At 38.8% G+C, this 22,911-nt stretch overlaps 2 protein-coding genes and 2 non-coding genes across 5 annotated transcripts; 2 read left to right on the top strand and 2 right to left on the bottom strand.

The window, feature by feature from the left end:
* Nucleotides 1–1,535: 1,535 nt before the first annotated feature.
* psmg1 (proteasome (prosome, macropain) assembly chaperone 1) lies at nucleotides 1,536–4,732 on the bottom strand. Its single transcript, XM_035431697.1, has 7 exons — nucleotides 4,524–4,732; nucleotides 3,518–3,627; nucleotides 3,284–3,417; nucleotides 2,880–2,942; nucleotides 2,168–2,366; nucleotides 1,885–2,015; nucleotides 1,536–1,717 (listed from the first exon to the last, which is right to left on the bottom strand). Exons 1-7 carry the CDS (start codon nucleotides 4,643–4,645, stop codon nucleotides 1,640–1,642), a joined length of 837 nt encoding a protein of 278 aa, XP_035287588.1. The 5' UTR covers nucleotides 4,646–4,732; the 3' UTR covers nucleotides 1,536–1,639.
* Nucleotides 4,733–6,853: 2,121 nt separating this feature from the next.
* On the top strand, nucleotides 6,854–6,925 carry trnap-cgg. The gene has a single exon. It is a non-coding gene; the product is annotated as a tRNA-Pro (tRNA).
* A 725-nt stretch (nucleotides 6,926–7,650) lies between these two features.
* On the bottom strand, nucleotides 7,651–7,722 carry trnap-agg. Its single transcript has one exon. It is a non-coding gene; the product is annotated as a tRNA-Pro (tRNA).
* Nucleotides 7,723–8,200: 478 nt separating this feature from the next.
* Nucleotides 8,201–22,149, top strand: mpzl1l (myelin protein zero-like 1 like). Of its 2 annotated transcripts, XM_035433285.1 has the most exons (6): nucleotides 8,201–8,382; nucleotides 10,854–11,023; nucleotides 14,008–14,221; nucleotides 15,067–15,196; nucleotides 19,101–19,206; nucleotides 19,839–22,149. In XM_035433285.1, exons 1-6 carry the CDS (start codon nucleotides 8,310–8,312, stop codon nucleotides 19,938–19,940), a joined length of 795 nt encoding a protein of 264 aa, XP_035289176.1. In that variant the 5' UTR covers nucleotides 8,201–8,309; the 3' UTR covers nucleotides 19,941–22,149. The 2 variants fall into 2 exon arrangements, with proteins under 2 accessions (XP_035289176.1, XP_035289177.1); XM_035433286.1 differs by lacking the exon at nucleotides 19,101–19,206 and having other exon boundaries at nucleotides 8,202–8,382.
* Nucleotides 22,150–22,911: the final 762 nt, after the last annotated feature.

A 22,911-nucleotide genomic window follows, 5' to 3' on the forward strand; every position in this document is an offset into this window, starting at 1 on the left:
TCTAGGAGCCTCCAAAAACTGACAGGGTTGAATGAAGCACTGAACTCTACCTGATGTGCCAACAATAGTCACTTGACCTCACAATTCCCTCAAGAACACAAAGGCAGACAAAAAAACAGCCTAGGATGACAATACCGGCTAGCGCTTCAATACACATTGTATTTTCATTAGCACACGCTGTGCACTCAGGAGGCGGAGACTGAGACTTACCCCCAAGAAAACAATCTCCTCTGAACACTGTAATTATCATATACTGTATGTGTAGGGGGAAGGGGGACAGTTAGCAGAGTCACACTTCCTTACTATAATGAGATTGCAGGAGCGTGAGAACAAGCTGTTCCTTGGAAGTCAGCGGAGGCAAACGCAAGGTTTCTCAATCGCAGCGCTTGAACTCAGTGGCTCCTTCAGTGTGAAGTATCTCCCGCAGGCATTTCAGCTTTGAAACCTATCAATAACTCACTGGTCAATCACCTGCAATTCTGACAGGGTGTTCTAAAAGCCCATTGCACATGCTGAACCACACTGTGATACATAAGTATAAAATCACTTGAGGAATCCTCTTTTAATAAATATCTAGCAAAACAGCAAATAGAAAAATAAGGTTTGCAAAAAAACAAGAAAGCTAAATAGGAGACAAGGAAATATGGAGACGTATTTGTGTGACACTGCTTTCATTTCTGTTTGATAGTCATGAATTAAAGTCTCTTTGACCCTTTCGTTAAAAATATGTGGCACTGAAATTAAATGCAGGGTATGAAGAAAAGAAAAATGAAATGGCCATAGTCCAAGCCGACTTGTCCATATCAGCTGGAGTCACATTTAAGAGAGCACCAACCCCACCTCCTGGCTAAGAGTAGTATTGCAAGGACCATGAAAGCTGATTCTCCCTATTAACAACAGTTTTAACTTCAAACTTTGTTCATTACCGTTGTACAGTGCCACTAAAAGGCATGCTAGTGATTGCTAAACTTAAATAAATACAGGTAATTATTTCACTGAAAAAAACTTCCCAAAATTTTATTTATGTATCTATTTAGTTTCAAGCATTATAGCCAAGCCTCTGCCTTTTAAAACGATAAATGTTAACTACATTAAGTACAATCTTGGCATGGTCAAGAATCAAAACATTCAGAACTGAAGCACACACAAACACCTGGATGTAGCACAAAATCGATGGGACAGTAGGATGGGGAGGTGGTGGCTGAATCTCCCAGCATGCAGTTCATAACCTCTAGTGTATGGTCACTACAGACTCCACTCTTCCAACCAAGACTCACTCAAATCTGACAAATTTACACACTCTCTCACAATGGTGCAGGGACAGAGGAACAACGCCTATGGCGGGCTGCACAGAATGCCCACATTTTAGCAAGTCCATCTCACTCCTATATTCCACACAAATGCCTCACATCCAGTCACAGTGCTTTCTCTCACAGATATTACATAATTCATACTTGGAAAGAACTGGGCTAGAATAGCCTGGATGTGTGCATGCAGGAAGGAGAAATTACAAGGAAATCATGCACGGACAGGAGCGCAACATATTTACACATTTATTTTTAAACATCAATTTAAAAAATACAGCAAGGGAAGAATGATGCGGATTTCAGAGAATAAAAAATACAGCATTTCTCCATTCTTAGGTGTAGAGGTTACTTTGAGCTTCATTGACCGGTACCAACTTCCTGAGGATGTCAGTACTCAGGCAGGTGTCCAGCTAGAGACAAATAAAACAGACAAAGAAAGGTAATGTTTTTCTTATTTTGTCAGGGAAAGGGAGTAGATATATCCACACAGAGTGGTTTTAAAAAGCGAGTTCTATTCCCAAACACACAATCGCCAAGAGAATATGCAGGTATTAAACAAAACAACATGTCAGCTAACCTTGATCAGCTTGCTCAGGCAAGAAAGTGCAGGTTTGTAGGTCTCCATAGTGACAGAGTCCGGATTGATGATGTCACTGTAGCACTGATACAGAACGGCAGGAATCCGGCAAACCTGACAGTGGCTAAGCACTGAGAGAATTCCATAATATTAATTACCACAAAAATGTAAACAGACATTAGGACCTCACCATTTTTCAGATCCAGCAATATGACAATCAACTTTTCAGCTCATCCAAAGAAGGGACAGGGGACAAAAAAATTTCACCATACAATGGACATACCTGCAGCAGCGAGACCTGTGACAATATTTGGCTGCTCCAGCAGGAGGCAGGCTGGCTGGCTCCCATACCGACTGGTCTTTAGGGCTCGCAGGAACGGGGTTCCGCTGCTGAACAGGGAGTCTGGGGTTTTGTACTCAGCCATGGAGCAGTCCGATAGGACCATCACGTTAAGACCTCTCTGCTGAATGCAGGCAAACACCTAAAATACAGAAGGGATCTCAGAATACTCATCTAACAGAAGAGTGTGACTAACAATATAACATTTCATTCATTTAGCACAAACACTGTTAACAAGAGTAACTTACAAAACAAAGTACACACGAGCACTGAAACTGGTTAATAACAGCAGCAGTACAGTCAAAAAGTAAAGTAAGTGTCACAGTCTAACGGAGTGGCCAAAAGCACTAAAACCAAGAATGCTGTTAGCATACGCAATTATACCCATAAGTAACTTCAATAAACTGAAAACATCTGCAAATTCAATCAGGGACAAGATCATGTTAGAAAAAAAGTGGTTGCGAGTATCTAAATGTAATCTGAAGAAATAATGCTTCAGTCTGTGTCCTAATGTACTTCTTAAGCGACATAATGTATTGAATTATCAAAAAATTTAATTACTCACTTGTTCAAAATCACTCATGCACACACCACACAACTACAGTGCAAAGGTTCAGCAAATAAAGCCTTCTAAGGACTGTGTCAAAAGCTTTACCTTTTCTGTCCACTGGAATAATTGATCTTCGGCTATATAGCAGGTACACTGGCATATTAAAACCTTCAGGGATAAAAAAATGAGCATCAGCTTTCAACTTCAACTTGTGCACATGAAGCAAAAATGAGAGACAGTTTAGCCAACATTATACATAAAATGCTTCCATAGACAGTGTTACATCAAGCACTTAAACATACCGTACATTCTGATCACAAATTATGCATGACCCTCGAATTCTAATTCACCAAACAGGCAGGAAACGCACCAAAGAAAAGCAAGAAACACTGTGTTTCGAAATCAAAACAAGTCCAAGTGCACTGAACTTATCCTCAAAAGAACTAACAACCAGGATCCAAAATGAGGGCACCTTAGCAACATTGTGCCAGGCTGCTTTGGCTACTGACCTTTGGGAAGTCCCTTTGTCTGTAGATCACACAGCCAGGCTGCCGGCTTGAGTCCTTGCTCCTCTCATTCCAGAGCGACACAGAGCCCACTGCTACCCAGTTCCCAGAGTTCAAAATGCAGGCTGAGAGAAAACCTGACACAGACATGAGAAGAAAAGGTGTTAATTCCAACAAAAACAATGATAAAGGGATATGTGGGCGGAATTGGCAGAGTTATGAGTTATATGTACTTACCAGCTGCATTAGGGCCCACTGCTATCACAAAATCTGAACACTGTAAAGTTTTGTCAGGGGAGTTTGTTATTGACTGTGTAACCTCCGGGCACCAGCTGACATAGACCTCCCTTTTCAAGAATGAGAAAAAACAATTAATAACAAAAGAGGAGCTAGCTGCTGGGCTTGAATGTACATTTGATTTATAATCAGGTGTCAATTTTTGGAAAAAACTGAAACATGGTATAATTTTACAGAAAACTAACCAAGATTTCAGTGTAAACCCAGATACCTATCTCATAAATAATTTTGGCATATTTTCAATTTCCCGATTTATTTATTTATATTAGCAACAAATAAGAGACTTCCCCTTTTGGTTGCAAAACTACTACAGCGGGCGCACACACGCACACAAAACTGGCGCTGACACAATGTTAACTTAATACTATACCCAAAAATAGTAAGTGATCGGATATATTGAAACACAGTTATCGTCACAATCACACACGTAGTACGTGCTACCCATAAAACAGAAAGTGAAAGTAGCGCACATACGTGGTCATATTGGCTAATGAAACAGCAGAAAGTGTCTATGTCAAAGAATCTTTCACGTTACCTTACATTGACGACATACATACAAGAGGCAAGAACACTAATGTCAACAAGCTGTTTATGGATAAACGTTAATTCAATGTAGCCATCAAAACACATTTAACATGGTTGATCCCTTACTCATTTGTTATCTACAGTATACAGTAGCGTATAGGCTATTGCTAGCGAAATGAGCTATAAAGTGAGTAGCTATACACCAACGCAAGCAAACGAAAACGAAATAGTGATTTGCTGGGATCGAAGAGTAAACTCAATTTAAATACGAATCATGAATAACTACCAAGTGAGCATGTCTGTCTATTACTACTGCGGCTACAAACTACTATACCATAGCAACATGCCATTTGCTACCCATGTGCTAGCTACATTCCGGGTGCTAGCTCGCTAGCCAGCAAGCTAGTAAATTATTTGGCACCTCTTCTGTTCAATCTCTTTTCGGATTTGCTGATCCTCTTCATTTTCATTGTCCACGTCCTCTTCGTCCTCTTCCACAGCCCGCGAGTATGCGGATACAACTTCTCCAAAAAAGGTTGCCATTTAACCAAAAATGTTCTCTTCGCCTCTGCTTAGCTTGATAGTGTAGCTGCGTTAAACAATCAATGCAAGTTAAACGCACCCACTGGGTGGCGCTATTTATTGGTTATACCAAGGAACTTACATCTACCGTAAATCAGTTTTCAACATGTACATGAGTGACGCACTGACGTCACTCAGGATTAGAAATTCAAGTGCAATTTTATCAGAAACTATGGGACGTATCAGATTAATTAAACAGAAAATAGACACATTTCCTTTGACGATTAGAAAATATAGCCCGATATTCTTTAGGCCTGGCCGGTCCTCCCACTGGTCCCATTCATTTTTGTACTTACTGCGCTTCGAGCGTCCCCTCTTGGCCATCTGAGCGGCATAGCTTCCCTTTCGGGAAGCATGTTAGTATGTGTAGTTATACACAGCAACAACTGCAGAGGGTGCTCTAGACTTGAAAATGATGAAGTTTTTAAAATATCTGACAGTGCGAAAGTAACACTTCTCTGCAGTTCATTCGTCAATGGTTTTATATGTGCCTAAATTATAAAATGGCCACTAAGTAACATAATGTTGAGAACGTCTTGCAGTCATAATTTATTAGTCTCTTTTGATGAAAATGTGAACAAGTATTTGAAAATGGGTATAACAAGAAAATTACAGTTGTTATGGAGTGCAGCTTATTTCTACATCATTTTTAAATATCACTTTTAAAATACAGCAGCAAAAGGTGTTGATATGATAACAACGACGACGACAACAACAATAATAATAATAACAATAATAATAACCATTATCATCATAATCATAACCATAATCACAACAACAATAATGTTCATTTGTGCAGCACATTGTCATATAGCGAACTGCTCCTTGGAATGCTTTACATTTAAAATCTATAATAAAAAGACACCGTTGCTGCTTGGCCCATAATCAGCAAATTCTTTCTTAAAATTGTGAAATTTTAATAAATAATTCTTAAATGGACAGGTTACTTTGAGCGAGCTTCAATCATTAATCGAGACCATTTCCTAAGGATCTCAATACTGGGATTGGGATGGCAGGTATGCCATCCCGCCAAATTACGCCTTGGCGGGGGCATGCCCCATATAGAGAGTTCAGCTTCGGGGGTAGATAGAGAAAATGAATCACAGGCTGAAAATGAATCACAGGGAAATGGTAGAGTAGCTACGGGTTGCAACACTCATGAGCTCCGACAAATATTCTCTCCAATATTCGTTTTATTAAGATACATATATAATGTATTATCGGGATGAACGGCAAACGTGCCCGAGTTGTTTGAAACAAGTTACGACTTTTACAGCTGCTGAATGGCCAAATACCCTGAGAAACATGTCAACGCAACAGCGACAGAACTAATATTCAGCTCTTGTCACACGTTCATTTGTAGACTATGAGTTAGCAGATAGCGAGCAGCTCCAATGAGGTTCTAGACTTGTAAAATTAAGTTCGTGTACTTTACTGGCACGATGATTTCTTCTAAAACTGCACCTAAATCGTTTGTTACGAACAGGACGTTCATTCTTTCGTATGTATAGAATAGATTCACCCCGTCAGGTAGTTACCAGTGTGATACTGTCGGGGGCGCAACATTTACCGACATTTTCAAATGTCACACCACTCTGCGCCTGACGTTCTCGTGTTCAAACTGAGAAGCTGTCGTCTTTCTTCAAACAAGATGGTGGACGGGCTTTCATTTGAAAATCAAGAATTTTCTATATTTCTAAAGCTAGATAACATGCTCTAGATAACAATACATTTTCTTGAATCATCTGCATTTTCATACTGAAACATACTCTCACTAGCACAATTATAAAGCTTGCAATTTAGCGGTCCGAAAAAAATATGTTTCTCAGTTCATTCACTTGGCTTTAATTCACATCGTCTTCACCTTGTATAGTGAGGAGAAAGCCAACTATCTATCTAGTCTATTGAGTCTAGCGTTCTGTTGCTAAATTTGTTTCCGCTAGCTGCGCCATCAATCGCTTATACCTTACTTAGATATAGTCTAAGGTTTGTTGTTCGCAAAATGTGGAACTCGGAATGTTCGCTAGTCAGTTAGACTACGGTAAAATAGCGTCTGTTAAACCTCTGGTAACGTTGGCAAAATGTTCTAACGATTCAAGATTATGTCGAACATTATGATCACATTTAACGGAACGAGTGAAAAGTGACTTCTGCTGCTTATGCCACAGTGGCTCGTTGGTCTAGGGGTATGATTCTCGCTTCGGGTGCGAGAGGTCCCGGGTTCAAATCCCGGACGAGCCCTTTTCTTTAATAATAATGACGTGTGTTTACATACCGATAGGTGACAAATTAAAGGAGAGACCTACTTTGATAAGGTTTCCTGACCCATTGGCTGAAAAACACCCCAAAGCATTACATTCCCACCACCATGCTTGACCGGGTGGATGGTGTTCATGGGGTTGAATGCTTCTTTCTTTCCCCAAACGAAAGCCACATCCCTGTGTCCAAACAATTCCTTTTCCGTCTCGTCCGACCACTGTATTGACCGACCTTTTCATATAAGAAGTGCTCAGACCCTAATCTTTAAAGTCGCTGGTGAGTCGTTGGCATTCAATTCGAGTTGAGCTTGTCACCTTGTTTTTATCTTCTATATAATTATTTTATTACCATGTTTATTGTTTCCTTTTATTCTTATTTTTTTTCATTACTTTTATATTCATTTTTGGTATTTTAAGTCTGTTCAAGCACTTTGGTCAACTGTGGTTGTTGTAAATGTGCCATATAAATAAACTTTGACTTAACTTGAAGAATAGGCTATTACACTAAGACTAAATAATCATTTGAACAAATTACACAACTGCTGTGATAGACCCAACTATAACGTTTACATAATTTTTTATTTTATTTTTTACAATTATTATTATTATACAATATTTTACTTTTGCCAAAACTGTAAAGGGAATAAATTGGGGGAAGGGAAGAGGTATATGCTACCTACTTTCATTCTGCACCTAAATAAAATCGAAGGGCTCGTCCGGGATTTGAACCCGGGACCTCTCGCACCCTAAGCGAGAATCATACCCCTAGACCAACGAGCCATTGCGTGCATCATATGATTAAATGTTAATGGAAGTTGCTTAGTTATAACAACATCCAATCACAGTTGTAAAAATATTTTACCGTGATTGTGTCATTTATATGAAAACTAGGCGTGGGTTGTGAGTTGTCCTGTTTCACAGCTAACTTTCATAGTCATCCAGACGCCGCCGTGGTAGTTCGCACGTCAATTGATATTTTGTGAAAATGTCCGCCGTGCCGACAACCAATCACAGCCACACAGCCGTGATTTAGGGTGACTGTCTCTTTCTATGGCTCTGCAGTATGTATATGTCTATGGTTAACCATCCCACAAACTTCCGGGTTAACCTGTAAACATGCGAAAGACGAACCCACATCCGCACCCTAGATGGGGGGAACCAGAGACTGGGGGAACCGAAAATATTGATTGACGTGTGTACCTGCCTCTAGGCTTGAACCACTTTACCGCACGCACCAATGAAGAGCTCAGATAGGTAAGAGGCGAGTCTTCCTGTTGGTAATGCAGGAAGAGGACAAGGGACGGCGTTAACGAGTATAGAAAAAAGCGCAACAAAAAAGCTAATTTTATCCTAATACACACCTAAGGATGGAGATAAGATATAAAGATATGTCGCTTTTCTATAACTTATTCATTGGATATGCTTTAGTTCTCCTTTTCGGTAAGATCTTAAATTTCTCCTGTTTTTGATGAAACAAGAAGCATTTGAACATACGGGACGTAGCCTAAATGAGGAAGCCATCCAGCCACCTAAACTAGGCAGTCTGTAATCTTGCTAGCTAAATGTAGATTGTATGAAGTAGTTTTAACTTTTGGATTAAAGCGAGCGAACGAGTTCTATGCGTTAGAGATACAGTTTCATCTGTAGTGACATAATCAGTAATCTTATCAGGTCAGCAAACTTATAACGTTGCTAATCTTAGCTACCTGTTTTGCTCGTGATAGCTGCAATACTTATATTTACTGTTGTTGATTATGTGAAAAGTTTTATGTATTGCTTGTCGGACTTCTTATTTGTGTGATTTCTCTGCACTTATCGATTAGCTAGTGGTCAATATAAAATATAAAGTTAGTTTCTCTTTGGAAAAAAAAATATATTATGCTTGTGTTGGATTTGGGTACGTATAATTTATTTAACGTTAGCCAACTTGGTTGTATTGAAAATCATTGCCAAACAGATGGCAGCTTTCCTTTATTTTGAAATGTGAAATATGATTCTTCTGCTGCTTTTCTTTAACTCTTTGAAGATTGCGTTTTTTGGAATGTGTTCTCAAAATTCTAAATCAGTTTCAGAATTCCAATGCTTTCCCTTACCAGTAGTAATTGTTAGATCAGCAATAGAATGTTCAGTTATGAAAATTCTAACCACATAAATGATCTCATACCTTTAAGTGTTAAACGAGTTGGACGGTCGATGTTTAACGAAATTAAAACTGGCAGACACGTGAGTTGGTATGTTTTTGATTGGTTTCTTTTTCAAGTCCGAGTCAGGACCCAGGTCAGGACCTAAATATTAATGCTCTTGCTTTGCGTATGAAAGGGAAATTTAAACTACATCTTCTGCAAGATTCCCCCGGGGTGTCTTGTTAAGTCATGAGAACTCAAGTGACTTTTGAAAATGGAAAATCGCAGCTAAATTCACTTTATATGATGTTATGAAAATATTTCAAGAACATTGCCTCATTGAATGCTTAGGTTTTGTCTGTATAATGCAGAGAGGTGCTGCTATGTGGTCCTACAGGTTACCAACTTAAACGTAACCTAAAACTGAAAGATTGTTTTTTTTTTTCATGTCCATCTGTAGAATGATGTCTGAATAACGTATGGTCATTTGGCAGGGTTCACATAACCTTTTATTCAACTGTTTTGCATGTTATCAATGGTGGCTTAAAGCATAGATTGACCTTGAAATGAGTCAATCAGGGCTAAAATTAGGCTATATCACCTAGGGGTGGTAATGTGGGTCCAGTATTATTTCAGAAGCTAACCGTTTTTGTTTTTTTTAAATATGTATTTTTGAGATGACAAAGAAGAGCTTTAAAGGGTCTTGTCTGTTTTCCATGATAGTGTTGTATGACAAATTTTTAGGCCTCAAGAAGAAAAACTTTTTTAAATTCACATTTTACATTCTTGAATACAAAAAGTTAATTCGTCATAACAGATCTGAAAGTAAAGTGAGTTGCTCCTGGGCTTCCTTTTTATATCCACGATGATCAATATGCTTCTGGTAAGCATTTGTGATGAAAAGCAGTGCTTTTTGAGGTGTGCCTTTTTCCTGCAATATTTTCCTTACGTCTAAAATTTGTTTTTGTTCAACTCGGAAAGATAGGCTAATTTTATATAAATACATATATATATATATATACACACACACACACATACTATAATATAATACATATTTCTAAGAATGTGCAAATTCATTTCTGTGTACTTAATTTCTGTGTGCCAAAAGCTGAAGAGCTGTCGGAAAAAGCTATTTGTTCTGTGCTGCGTCAGCATGTTTTTCTCTCTCCTGCTGTCTGCTTCCTCTCAGCTTACTCATCCGGTACTTTTATGGTGGGGAAAATTTTCAAAAGGAGCACACATTGTGGGGGAAACGTCAGTTAGATTGGGATTTTGGAGAATGTTGTTACACTGCCTTTAGGGAGGGGGTGTTTTAAGTAGTGCTGTGGGCTCAGTTTTGCACAGGCAAGTGAATTTGCAGGGCACATGATAAACAAGTGTTTTTTTCTTTTTTGGGAGATGATTATAACTTTTCAGGTAAGAAAGTAGCTGTTTGCTGAAGCTGTAGGCTATTTCGCAGTCAGGCTTGATGATGCCCTGGAAGTGAAATGGAAAGTCCCACTGTGCCTCACTGCTAATCACTGGTTGCACGACATGCAACAGTGAAACACAGTGCTGTAAAGGAATGCTAATAAACAACCCTGGGGCATCGGGCATGACTACTTTCAGTTTGCATACCCCCATTGTAATTATGCAGCAGCTACTACTGTACTAACACTACAAATAGAGAACCATTTATGATGCTACTTGTTCATGCAGTTAAGAGCTTAAAGACCAAATCACAGTTTGTTTATCACATACATTCCACGTAAAAAGCTGTGTGTTAATTCTGTGTTTTCATGTACACAGGTACTTTTCCAGCCACTGCTATTGATGTGTTCACGCCAGCAGAGGTGATGGTGGAGAATGGAACCACGGGGGTTCTTCAGTGCACTTTTAAATCGAGGGAGGTTATCAGCAGTGGAGCTTCTGTGTCCTGGACATTCCTTGCTGAGGGATCCAGCTCCTCCCCAGTCACTGTAAGGCACCTACCTTTCATTTCTCTCATACTGTCAGGATAATCTAGCAGCCAATTCCCATATTTCCTGCATGTAAATCATATTTAGTGAATGTCCTGTTTTCACCCTTACAAGCCTCAGATTTTGATCTAATTCCCTCCTCTTGATGGTTTCTGCAGTGTGTTGGTGCCAAACCAAGTTTTCCTTCTGTATCTGAATACATGGGCATCTGATGTTACCAGCAATATGACAGAAAGTACCTTGTAAATTCAGGAATGCAGTCTTTAATTACTGTACTTAAAGTAATAATCTCAGATATATTATATTAAGATTTTCATTAAAATAAATGTCTGTTAAGTCACTATCTATTGCTGAATTAGGTAACACAATGGTGATTGAGCCTATTATTATATTAATTAATATTATTATTATTATTATAATTTATGATTAAAGAACTGGGTGTCTGTGGCGACATTCCTGGGAAAAAATCACAAGCGGCGCATAGATAGTGACGCGTTTTTCATCACCCATCAGTGGTTGGTCCGCCAGAGAGGGTAGGCAGAGCTAACGCAACAGGCTTGCTCTTCAACTCACTTGTGTGTGAGCGGCGTACTGGTTTTTCCGGTGTCTGCTAGCGTTAAGGTGGGGGGGGTTATGGAACCCTAATAAGTTTTTGTGTAACATGAGAGGTCATTATTTGTTGATGTAGATTTCGTATTACATTTGATGACAATGTAACGTTACTAAATTACATAGCTATTTGCACAGCTAAAGCTAGCTACCGGACCATGTCAATAAAGGCAACATTAGTTTAGACAACGTTGCGCACAGTGTCCATCTCTCATATCAGGTAATGTTGCGTTAGCTAGCTAGCTAATGTAATTAACACAATCTAATGTCAGCTAACAATTAGAAAAAACGCTAGCTAACGCTACCGACCTCACAAACCGTCTCTCGAATGCAATGCTACCTTGTTGCAGCGTTGCAATGTAGCTAACTAAAGGCCAGTTCTGATCAATGATTTGCAACGAGACTGGATGCAACTTGCAAAATTCCAAGATGTCTGATTGTGAACGTTCTAAAACTGCACTTGGCGATTTGGCAAGGTGGGTCTTTTGAGACCCCAGGCAACAGCTTCAGACACTCTGCAACTAACCAGTTCACACCGCTGCAATTTTCTCTTCAACATTCTAAAACCGTTTCGTCTCGTTGCGAATCATTGATCTGAACTGGCCTTAACGTTACCGTTATTTACATTACCATCAAGTTCATCAATATATTGATCGGAATAAAGCCGGGGTATAGGTGGAGCAGAGCCGGGTCTGATTTCTGTGTAAAGATGTCAAGCCGGAGAAAACTAAATAAAAGAATATGGCAGTATGGATTAGCGTTGTTATTTTATTACGCTTCCTCATATGTTCCTTCAGCCTTGATGCCCTTTTTTGATGAAATCTCCTTTGTTTTTGTTTTCTTCTTATTCTGATTGCTAATTTAACATCCAGCTCAGCTTACACGAACAGTTTAGCTAGCAAAACCAGAAACAACAGGGCAGTTGTTTCAAAAATATCACACAACTATCATTCATGATGATGATGCACGAGATACATAATTGCACGAGCCACAGCGAATCCCGCAAATTCTTCTCTGCAGTGTAAAGATGTTCATACCGAGCAAAAGGTGGATAAAGAACGTTTTTGGAAATTGATCATCACTAATTCTACCCCAGGTCTGCTACAGCATTTTAACCCGGCTCGGCAGTGTAAAGACAGCTTAAGTTAGGCTAATGTTAGACAATGAATGAGTATGTAAATAATGTTACTTGTATAACCACCATTTTTTATTCAGTAAATAATAAGTGTAATAGTTGGCGTGGCCCAGGTGCCAACTGACAAACGTCACACAGGCGACACTGGTTGGATCCGGTTGGATCTATGGGAAGTGAGGTCCAAAAACACACCTGCAATTACCGCTTCTCACCATTGGTACCGCTAAAGAGAACGAAATGGAAATCTTTGAGATTGTAACTTTAACACTCGGCAAATGTTGTTTCATGAGAAAGTAAAATTCATGATAAATGCTTTGTTGGACCTATCAGGTATGAATAAAAATGTAGCATTGTTGGGTGGATTCTGGTAGTGTGCATACATCCAAATACCCTGGGGTTCATTTTAGTTTTTTTTAACTTGTCCTGGAAACTGAATGATTAGTTCAATTTCCCATTGGATGTGCTAAACGGAAACTAAAAGATAAGGGCATTTAAAGCCTGGTTTCTTACACATACAGTTCATGTGCTTTTTGAAAAGTCTGGGAAAGAATTGTACAAAATGAGTGCTATGTTTCTGTAATTTCAATTGGCCTACATTAGCATAGTGAACTTGTAACGTTATGTTGGCTTTTGAGAATATACCCCCGCATTCACAGAATCAGAATATAGTACTATTTTTGAGTCTGTTTGTGCGAATGCTCCCTCCTGCTCTGTGGCTGGTTGTAACTTAGCTTGTGATATCCTCCCATTTCCTCTCTCCGGAGAGAAATGGTTGGCTTATCTCAGCAATGAGTGGGGCCCACCCTACAACTGTGTGTATGATTGGAGAGACAGAATGCATTCACCGGCCTGCAATCAGAACAGATTTCCACGTATTTCTGGATTTACTCTTCATCTCAGTTTCTTGCAACAAATATAATTATGAAGATGTCATTCAAGTATTGTCTCTTTGAGGAGTTATTTCAATTATGTAGCAAACCAAAGCCTCACATTTCAGCTGTAAGTCAGTATTTTTTAATTTATTCTTTTAGCATTTCCCTTTTTTCTGCGCGTAGGCAGGATGTGCCTCACAGCAGGGATAAACCAAACCAGAAGAATTTTACAATTGTTTCTCCATCAGTGTTTGTTTTTCCAGGAAATATTTGTTTTTGTTTTTCTATTCAGCTTTTGAATTCTGCTCACAGGTATCTGCTAACCTGTGTTTCCATTTGTGCCCCATGTCCCCTCTTTTCTGCATAAGATCTTCCACTATTCTGCGGGAAAGGCTTATCCTTCAGTCACTTCCCAGTTTAAGGAAAGGGTAGAGTGGATCGGAGACCTAAACAAGAAAGATGCTTCAATAAAACTGACCAAAATGCAGTTCAGCGACAATGGCACCTACGCCTGCGATGTGAAGAACCCCCCTGACATCGAGGTGATGCCTGCACGCACGCAGCTGCGGGTGGTAATGAAAGGTAAATCTGCAGTGTTCAGTACCGTCTCCTGGTCCAGGCTGAAGGTGTGGGCATCTGTGATTGGCTTGATTCAAGGGTCTTTGGCTCTCTCCCGTGATCCTGGAGAACCAGGATACTTGTGCAGAGTATAGGCCTACTTGATGTAGTTCCAACTTTCCTCTCAGCTATGCTTGATTAAGCCCTGTATTGTCTTTTTTCTGATGTGCATAGTTAAATGGCTATATATTATTTATGTATAATCTTTGTGGTGTGCTAATAAAGGTCACAGTAGTGGTATGCGTTATGCTTTAATAGTTTCTGAAGGCCTTTTAAATTCGATTTTTCAGATCATTTGAAATCTCCACGTGTTTCCTATATCAAAGGCTCAAATAAACATGCACACACACACACACACACACACACACACACCCACACCCACACAATGCAGTGTAAAATAATAAATGTTTTGCACTGATTTAAAAAAAAAAAAAAAAAAAAAAATTTTTTCAAAATATATTTCTGAATGATATTTGATAAGTTAGGTCAAAGGCAAAGGAGTTACTTATTGAATTAACCCCTAAAGCAGAACTCATTTCATACTGCAGAATTTCATGTGCAATTCCACATACATAAATGGCCTGTTATCTACACTGCACTCGCTAGGTACATTGTCACAAAGTGCTAAAACCTATGTCATGTTTGGCCTTGTGTAACAGTAGTGGTTTTACTTTATTTTTCTGTATTAGTAGAATGATTGATTATTATTTGTTGGTATCTGGTTTAAGCACAGTAGGATTTAAGATGAAACATGCACACCCTTCTCTGTGTGGCATGCAAATGGTCATTTGTTTTGTTTTGTATTCCAGAGGCTCTTCCTCAAACCAACACTGTGGTCATTGTCGGAGCTGTTATTGGTGCCATCATTGGTCTAATACTCATCACAGTCGTCACCTACTTAATAATAAAGAGGCAAGAGTCCAATCATGACTACGAAGGGTAGGTCTCACACTCAGTTTTCCTTCATTTACAGCAATTTGCCTGTTTTTAACTAACAATAGGCAGTTGATTAATAAGCATAGTTGTTTCAGATGTTAATGTGGTTTTTAAATGCCCGCTCCCAGAAGAATTGGTTGGTCATAAATGCAATAATTTTAACTCAGTGTGGACATTGTATCTTGCTTGAATTTGAGAGCTTGTTAATTGTTGGCATAAAGAAAATGATACAGGTGATAAAACCATTAAGTAGGCAAATGCTAGTTTGACGGTAAGTGTTACACAGCTGTGGGTGTTGTATAAGGGTGTAACAGTTTTGAAACCAAAACCAGATTCGCAAGCCCATGGCCCCAGTTCACTCATCCTATTCCACAGGTTTTTGAATTATTATTATTATTATTATTATTATTATTATTATTATTATTCAGCTATAGTCCTCTCTATCTCTTTTTCCATATTCAATTAATAGGCTACCTTATCATCCCCTTCTGGTGATGTGGTGGAACACCAGATTTCCTAAGTAGGCATAATTTAGTTTTATTCACCTCAAGATTATTATTATATTATTTAACCCACTAGTTTAACATAATTGAATGCAAAGCCTTGTCCCTATAGGTACAGATTATCAAATGGAAACATTGGTTCAATGCTGGAGTGGCCACTAGTGATGTCCGCTTGGGGTTAGAAAGGCCCTGCAGTAGCGCACTCCCTGATTAGTGTTTCCTTTAGCTGAGCTGCTAGTTGTCCATTAGAACAGTCAGGTAACCTGCTATGTGAGCCTTGGTTGTTGCCATCATTGTATAGCAACAAGCCAATAATTAATACTGTAACCTTACTCGCAGTAATTCAGGTTACGTATTTAGAGCAAGCTCACACTTTCCGAGAGCTACAAGTGCTGCAGGTGATGCAGTCACTCTGTCCAGTCATGTCTGTAACCGCGAACTGAGGTAGACCTACTTAGTGTTACCTATTTAGTGACTTTGTCTCTAGATTTAGTCTTTATTTCGCAGAAGTGACAGGCCACAAATTCATATACTTTTCGAGAGAGAGAGCGAGCCAGTGGGAATTTGTCTAGTGTCAGAATTGTTGATATGAAATTATGTCATCAGTGTTATTTTCTCTTTTAAAAGCAAAAAAGCCATCTTGCCATTCCCTTTCAGTTGATATGTTATTAGATATTCACGAGAAAAGAGCGTGCACAAGAACATTAAAAAGCTGAAGTGGAATTGAACTTGCATTGTTCTTTGCAAGTGCAAAACTGCATTGATCTGTTCACCAGAGGTTAGGCTAATTTTTCTGACCTGAAGTGTTCCTTGGCCAATATTCTGTTGGCCAAGTTTTATGCATTGTCAAGTGGGTGACTTTCCTTATGGTGTTTATAGGTTGGTACAGTGTGTTGCAGTTATTTGCTGTGATAAAGCGACTCAGTGGACTTACACCCTTAAACTGTGTCCGTCTGATGTATGTCAACATGGCTAGAACAAAGCCTATGTTGAGCAGCTGACCTCAATGCTGCGTGATTTTGCATGTAACAGGAGCTTATGTTGGCACTGGGCCTTTCCTCTCTGAAAACACATTTCAAAAGGCATTCCTCTTTTGGGGTGATGTCTTGCCTCTCTGTGGGATTTAACCATGTCCTTTTTGCTACTAAAATGATCTGTGTTAGAAGTTTGAATGTGTTAGCTTGATTATAATACTTGTGAAAATTCAGTTGTGTTGAATTTTCAGGTGTTTGTGCATGAGGTTGCAGTAGCTTCCTCCTTTAATCCCTTAACATTGCATTGCAATAGTCTGAACTGTGTACTATAGCATGGGAGAACCTAACTACTGTGTGTCTTAAATGTTATATTGGGACTTTTGGAGAACAGCATGTAACTCTGAAGGGAACAGGGAACTCTTGAAGTAAGCCATTTCACTTCTCGAAATGTGGCACACAGTCGTTCAAAATCTAGGGCTTGTTTGAAGCCAGAAATAGTTGTTTGCCATTAAGTAACATACATTGTTAATGATGGGTCTCCTACAATTTTTCAGTGTTAGAATGGGAGCTTTTGAAAATCTGTATTTGATGAAAAAATTGTGCAACGGAATATCCTCAGTGGAAGGTATTAAACAAAAAACATTGTGGCAGTGGGCTATTTATGTGCTGTTGTGCTCATATGTGACAGTGACTTTCCAAGAGGAAACAAAATATTCTTGAAGTCTGGGCTTGTCATTCACTTTATACACAAATCAAAATCAGTTATTTATTAAGTCTTGCACTTCAGTCTATTAGCATTTGGTCCTCTCAGAACCCTGAAAATGGATGTCCCTCCGTTGTTCAGTAGCACTGAGTAGAAGGCATCCCTATTTTCCCATTAAGAGCGAAATTAGTTTTAGACATTGAGGTTCAACCACTTCAGTATCGACTGGAATTGGTGGAGTGATTTGCCACACAGAAGTTGTAAAGGACATGCTTTGGGGAAAAATGGTCATTTAGTTGCATTTCCCATAAAAGCGTAAAAAGTGCAATGCTAAGCTTGGCTGGTCATCTAACATTAACTGCATTGTCTGACTGTTTTGTCTGCCAAAACTAACCATGTGTTCTGTCGTGTTCTCCACTGTTTGTTTATAATCTCATTACCAACCTGTACTCACTTTTTTCCAGTGGTGTGTAGGGAGTGGTGAAGGAAGTGTTCATATTTTTCAAATGGACTGATTGAAAGGTTTCTTAAATAATACTTTTTACTGCAGAATGTAATGTATACATTACTAAGTGACGTAGGAACCTGCAGGCTAATGATGACAGCATTGGGGGTTTCAGTTGAAATTCTCAGGTACGGTGTCAGGTGATAGGAATGTGAGATTGTTTTTCCACATACGTGTGATGTAAGCTCTCAGTTATTTCTACTTTTTTGTGTCTAATAAATGTCAATGGTCTGTTAATACTTGTGCTTTAGCAAGTACACATGGTCAATCTGGCGTTATGATATTATGACTTTCAGGCTATATGATTGGAGTGTTTTTGTTAGTGATTGAGCCTGTAACAATTAATTCTTATCTCAAAAATAAATTAGGCCCTGTTGGTTGGAACATTTAATAATGTGAAAACTCTTCAGTGAAATTTCGATAGATGTTTCTGCCTTCTTGTAGGTACCAAAATGTCATTGTAGGATGCACGTTGCTGGTTGTGAGGCTACAGCAGCAATAAAGAAGTCTTAACTGTCTGTGGAAGTGATTAGAGGCATCATTCTCACCTAAGACTGTAATTCAGCTATGCATGTTGGCTTTTGTTTACAGTGTTTGTACAACATAATCCAGGCTTAAGGCTTAAACGGTGCAGAACAAAGACACCATCAGTCTCATCATACTTCGAACTAGGCATGCACGATAATATCATAATCATATTGTTAATGGCTGATATAGTGGGAAGCAAACTTTGTACTAACCTGGTAAGATTATGGCTATGATTGGGCAATGTGATTGAAGGTATGCAGTAGGGATGTAAATATGTAAATTTACATATTGTGCATCCCTGCTTTAAACACAAGTGAACGAATTCTTTCCACAACCGCAAGCAAATGTTAGGTGTAAATGTGATTTATCCATTCATTTTTTTTTTCAATAATTGTCTATTTTATCCATGTGATGTCCTTTTATTATGATAATGATACTGTTTCAGTTTAAATTTTCAGCCATTCAAGCAATAGATAGTGACACATTGAGGAAAAAAATCTCCCATGTCATACAGTATGTGAAATGTCATTGTGTTCACCTTTCGCTACATGTCTCTGTTTCTGTTTTTGTGTGTTTGTGTGTGCCATTTACCTGTGCGCCAATGCTTGCTTGCCCACCTCCCCTCGATCACGCAATTTAAATGCATCCTCCCGTACCCACCAAAACCAACATAAAAAAATAAACTAAAATAAAGCTGCACCTCGACTGAGAGTGTCAGTTCACAAGCAACGCGGCTGGGGAAGAAAGCAGAGTCCAGCTCAGAGGGCTCCAGGTGTAGCAGTCCGTCTGCCCCTGTTCAGGTAGGAGTTGGGAGTGTATACAAACAACTGTCCATTGTAAAAACAACATTCATATTATTGAAATAAGTGTGTGCATATTGTGCTACATTCTCAGTGCTTTGCTTAGTTAGTTAGTGCTTCAGCATACAGGGTATACACTCAGTGCTTGTCCTTCAGTTTACAGGGTGTATACTCAGTTCTTGGCCTTCAGTGTACAGGGTGTGTACTAAAGAGCAATTCAGCGTCCCACCTTCCACCTTAAGTTTAGGAACATGCTGGGACAGGTCTATGGTGGTGCAGTAGATGGCCAGGATAAGGCCCTGTTGTTGTGTTGCACATCTTGGGACATTACCTTTTGTGCATTTCTGAAAGTGTCTGCAGTCTGAAAGTGCCCCGTGCCAACCTGGTCACTGAAGGTATCAGGTACCTGTTGGATTTAGCATAGGCTTGGGCAAGCAAGGCTGCTCATTGTTCAGCTCTTTTTGTGTGGTAGACTTTGGGACCGCTGGATGAAATTCCTACTTTGAATTATTACCAGGAAGAACATGGTTGTTCTCAGAACATAGAGATGTCCTCCTTTGCTCTGTTGATGCGAAAAAAGAGGGTATTCTAATGTTTCTAATTACGCCCTATCCCACACTTTCCTTCAACAGGGACCGGTGATATATGCACAGCTTGATCATTCAGGCAGTAAGAACCCAAACTCCTTCCACAAGATGGAGCCAGTGGTTTATGCTGACATTCGTAAAAACTAAGGGGAGAAACTACCGGCTGAAATTGACTGGAGGGCAGTGACTTGCTGCCTGCTGCTCCTGGGTTCCTGGCTTTGTGAATGAATATAACATTGTTATTTAATCCAGATAAATCCTTGCATGTTCATGTATCTCTTCAGTTTTTTTCCCCCAAATATTTTTTTTGTAGAATATTAGATGCACTGAAAAGATTAGATGACACTAAAAAATACACCCATAATAGTCCACAAACTCTTGTTTCAACTGACTAGTTATAGGCAGGGTAAAATCAGCTTTGCCATTTTTATTTTTTAAAGTTAATTCTTGTAGCTATAATAGAGAATGCATTAGTACTTCAGGCTTTACCTTAAGCTATTTTTTGCTGGTACATAATCTTGGTAAGTGAAGAGATTGTTGGAACAATGTGCTAGAGACTTCTCTTGCTCCATCGGAGGAATGGATAAGCAAGGTTTTCTCTAGAATCTGACTCTATACAATAATTATAATAAATGAACTACTGCCTTAACCATATGTGTAAATCACAAACTGCCTATGAAACAAGCAATTTGGCTTAAATGAAATAATTAGCCAAATGATGACTTTAATGAACATTGTACAGAAAATTATATTTGCATGTAACTAACAAATCAAAGGATTAACAAGAATATGTGTTGACTTTAAAAGATGTAGATAATGAGGGCTTAAAATTAGCAGAGCAGGCAAATTATGATTGCTCCAAACTATTTGTGCTGCGCAAAACATTCATAAATGTTTTGTAGTGGAAATTTCTTCCCTTTTTTGACTGAACTTGTAACACAAAGGGATTTTTGAGATTAAATTTAATTGTGTTTGATATCCAAATGAATCCATGTAGGAACACTACACACTCCCTACAAAAAACAAACTGGGGGGTGTAGTAAATTGAGGTCCTGACTCACTGTGGTCATTAAAGACCCCATGACACTCATCACGAAGAGTAGGGGGTTCCCCGGTGTCCTGGCTAAATTGTCCAACCTGGCTCTCTACACCTGCCTCATAATCATCCCCTTATTTAAACAGGCTAAAATTTGTTCTCTCCCTCTCCACCTCTGTTAATGTGTGGTGTGCGTTCTGGTGCAAAATGGCTGGCGTGCATCACCCAGGTGGGTGCTAAACATTGGTGGTGGGTGAGGTGAATTCCCCCACATCACTGTAAAGCACCTTGAGTGACTGGAAAAGTGTCATATAAAAGCAATGTTTCGTTCATTCATTCACTCATCTATCCTGTTATATTAAAATAAACTTGCCAGTCTCAGACATCGTATGTGGTATGTCTTTGACTCGCATTGTGTCTAACAAAGCTAGCAAAGCCAGTATGCGAGTCCATTTTAATGTTCTAGTGCCTAAAAATGGCCCCATTAAAATACCTACATGTTCTGTGCATTTTTAAATTCTGTTGCAAATGTCAATGTAAAAATTAGTTGAAAAGGAGCTAACTAGTGAACGTTTTGTACTGAGCCTTCCACAAAGTCTTAGATATTTAATTTTTAAGTTTTTGCTGTCTTCCATTTCACAGTAGTGGCATTCTTTTAGAATTATGTGAGATATAATTACGATATTTCAATGCCACCTACCATCAATTCTAGGATAGAAGTGTGTATGTTAAGATGACCTTAATAACCATTCCTAATTATTCAATAAATGCTGGACCTTTTACTGTGCTGTCCCATGCTAGTACATGTCTATTGTGTAGGTAGTTTTTTCATTATAAAAACCTTTAAATGTTTCTCAAGTCCAAATTCTTATGAAATGTATTGTGTCAACATTTGAAAGAATGCAGGTTCCATTAATCATTCCACTGATAGTATGTTTGAACACCATACTGAATTGTAAATCATGTTTAAATCGTCATTTTTGCCGTTTGTAAACTTAGCTTAAGTCGTGTGTTGTGCCTGTATAAATATCATGCATTGCAAAAACGATCTGCACTATGTACTGCATATCAAAGATGGCACGTACTACTTGTTTTGTTGTTAACAGAAATGTTTCCTGCTTTTTGTTTGATGTCTTAAAACTGGAATGTAGTAACATTAGTGCCTTTTTTGCATTTCATCTACTAACTTAAACACCTCTGCTTATTTTTTCAAAGAATCATGTTTATTTTGCTCTGTGTGTAATGTTTTTTATATGCATATATGAAAACCGTTCTTGTATCTTATTGTTCTAATTTTATATAAAAGCCATTCCAAATGTATTTGTCTCTGATGACTTCCTAACAGTATTTTATTGTTTTTGGACAGAGAGAAGCTTTCGTTTTTCCTTATTTTTTTAAGAGCAAGGATAAGCAAATCTGAATTGTTTGGTCAGTTTTCTTGTAGAATTGACAATGATTTGACATTCTTTGTCAAACCAATTAGGTGATGATGTGAACAGTGTTAGTCATGGACAGTAAAGCACGTACTTTAAAGGGGATCAAAGGTCCAGTATTAAAGTATGAAAAATGTAATCACTTATGCACCTGGACTCTGGTCTTCTCAGTAGAGCAGAAATATCTAAATTTATCATTTGAATTTATATCCTATACAAGTTGAACATACCTAATTATAACTAAATGTACAGTGTACAGGTGGAGTGAGTTTAAACTTTCACTGTAGTTTTTTTGCACTTTAGTTGTTCCATGGTCCATATACACTCGCCACTTTATTAGGTACACCTGTTCAACTGCTCGTTAATGCAAATATCTAATCAGCCAATCATGTGGCAGAAACTCAGTGCATTTAGGCATGTAGACATGGTCAAGACGATCTGCTAAAGTTCAAACCAAGCATCAGAATGGGGTAGAAAGGTGATTTAAGTGACTTTGAACGTGGTATGGTTGTTGGTGACAGACGGGCTGGTTTGAGTATTTCAGAAACTGGTGGGATCACAACCATCTCTAGGGTTTACAGAGAATGGTCCGAAAAAGAGAAAATATCCAGTGAGAGGCAGTTCTCTGGGCGAAAATGCCTTGTTGATG

Source organism: Anguilla anguilla, chromosome 9 (genome assembly GCF_013347855.1).
Source record: "Anguilla anguilla isolate fAngAng1 chromosome 9, fAngAng1.pri, whole genome shotgun sequence".
Lineage (NCBI taxonomy): Eukaryota > Metazoa > Chordata > Actinopteri > Anguilliformes > Anguillidae > Anguilla > Anguilla anguilla.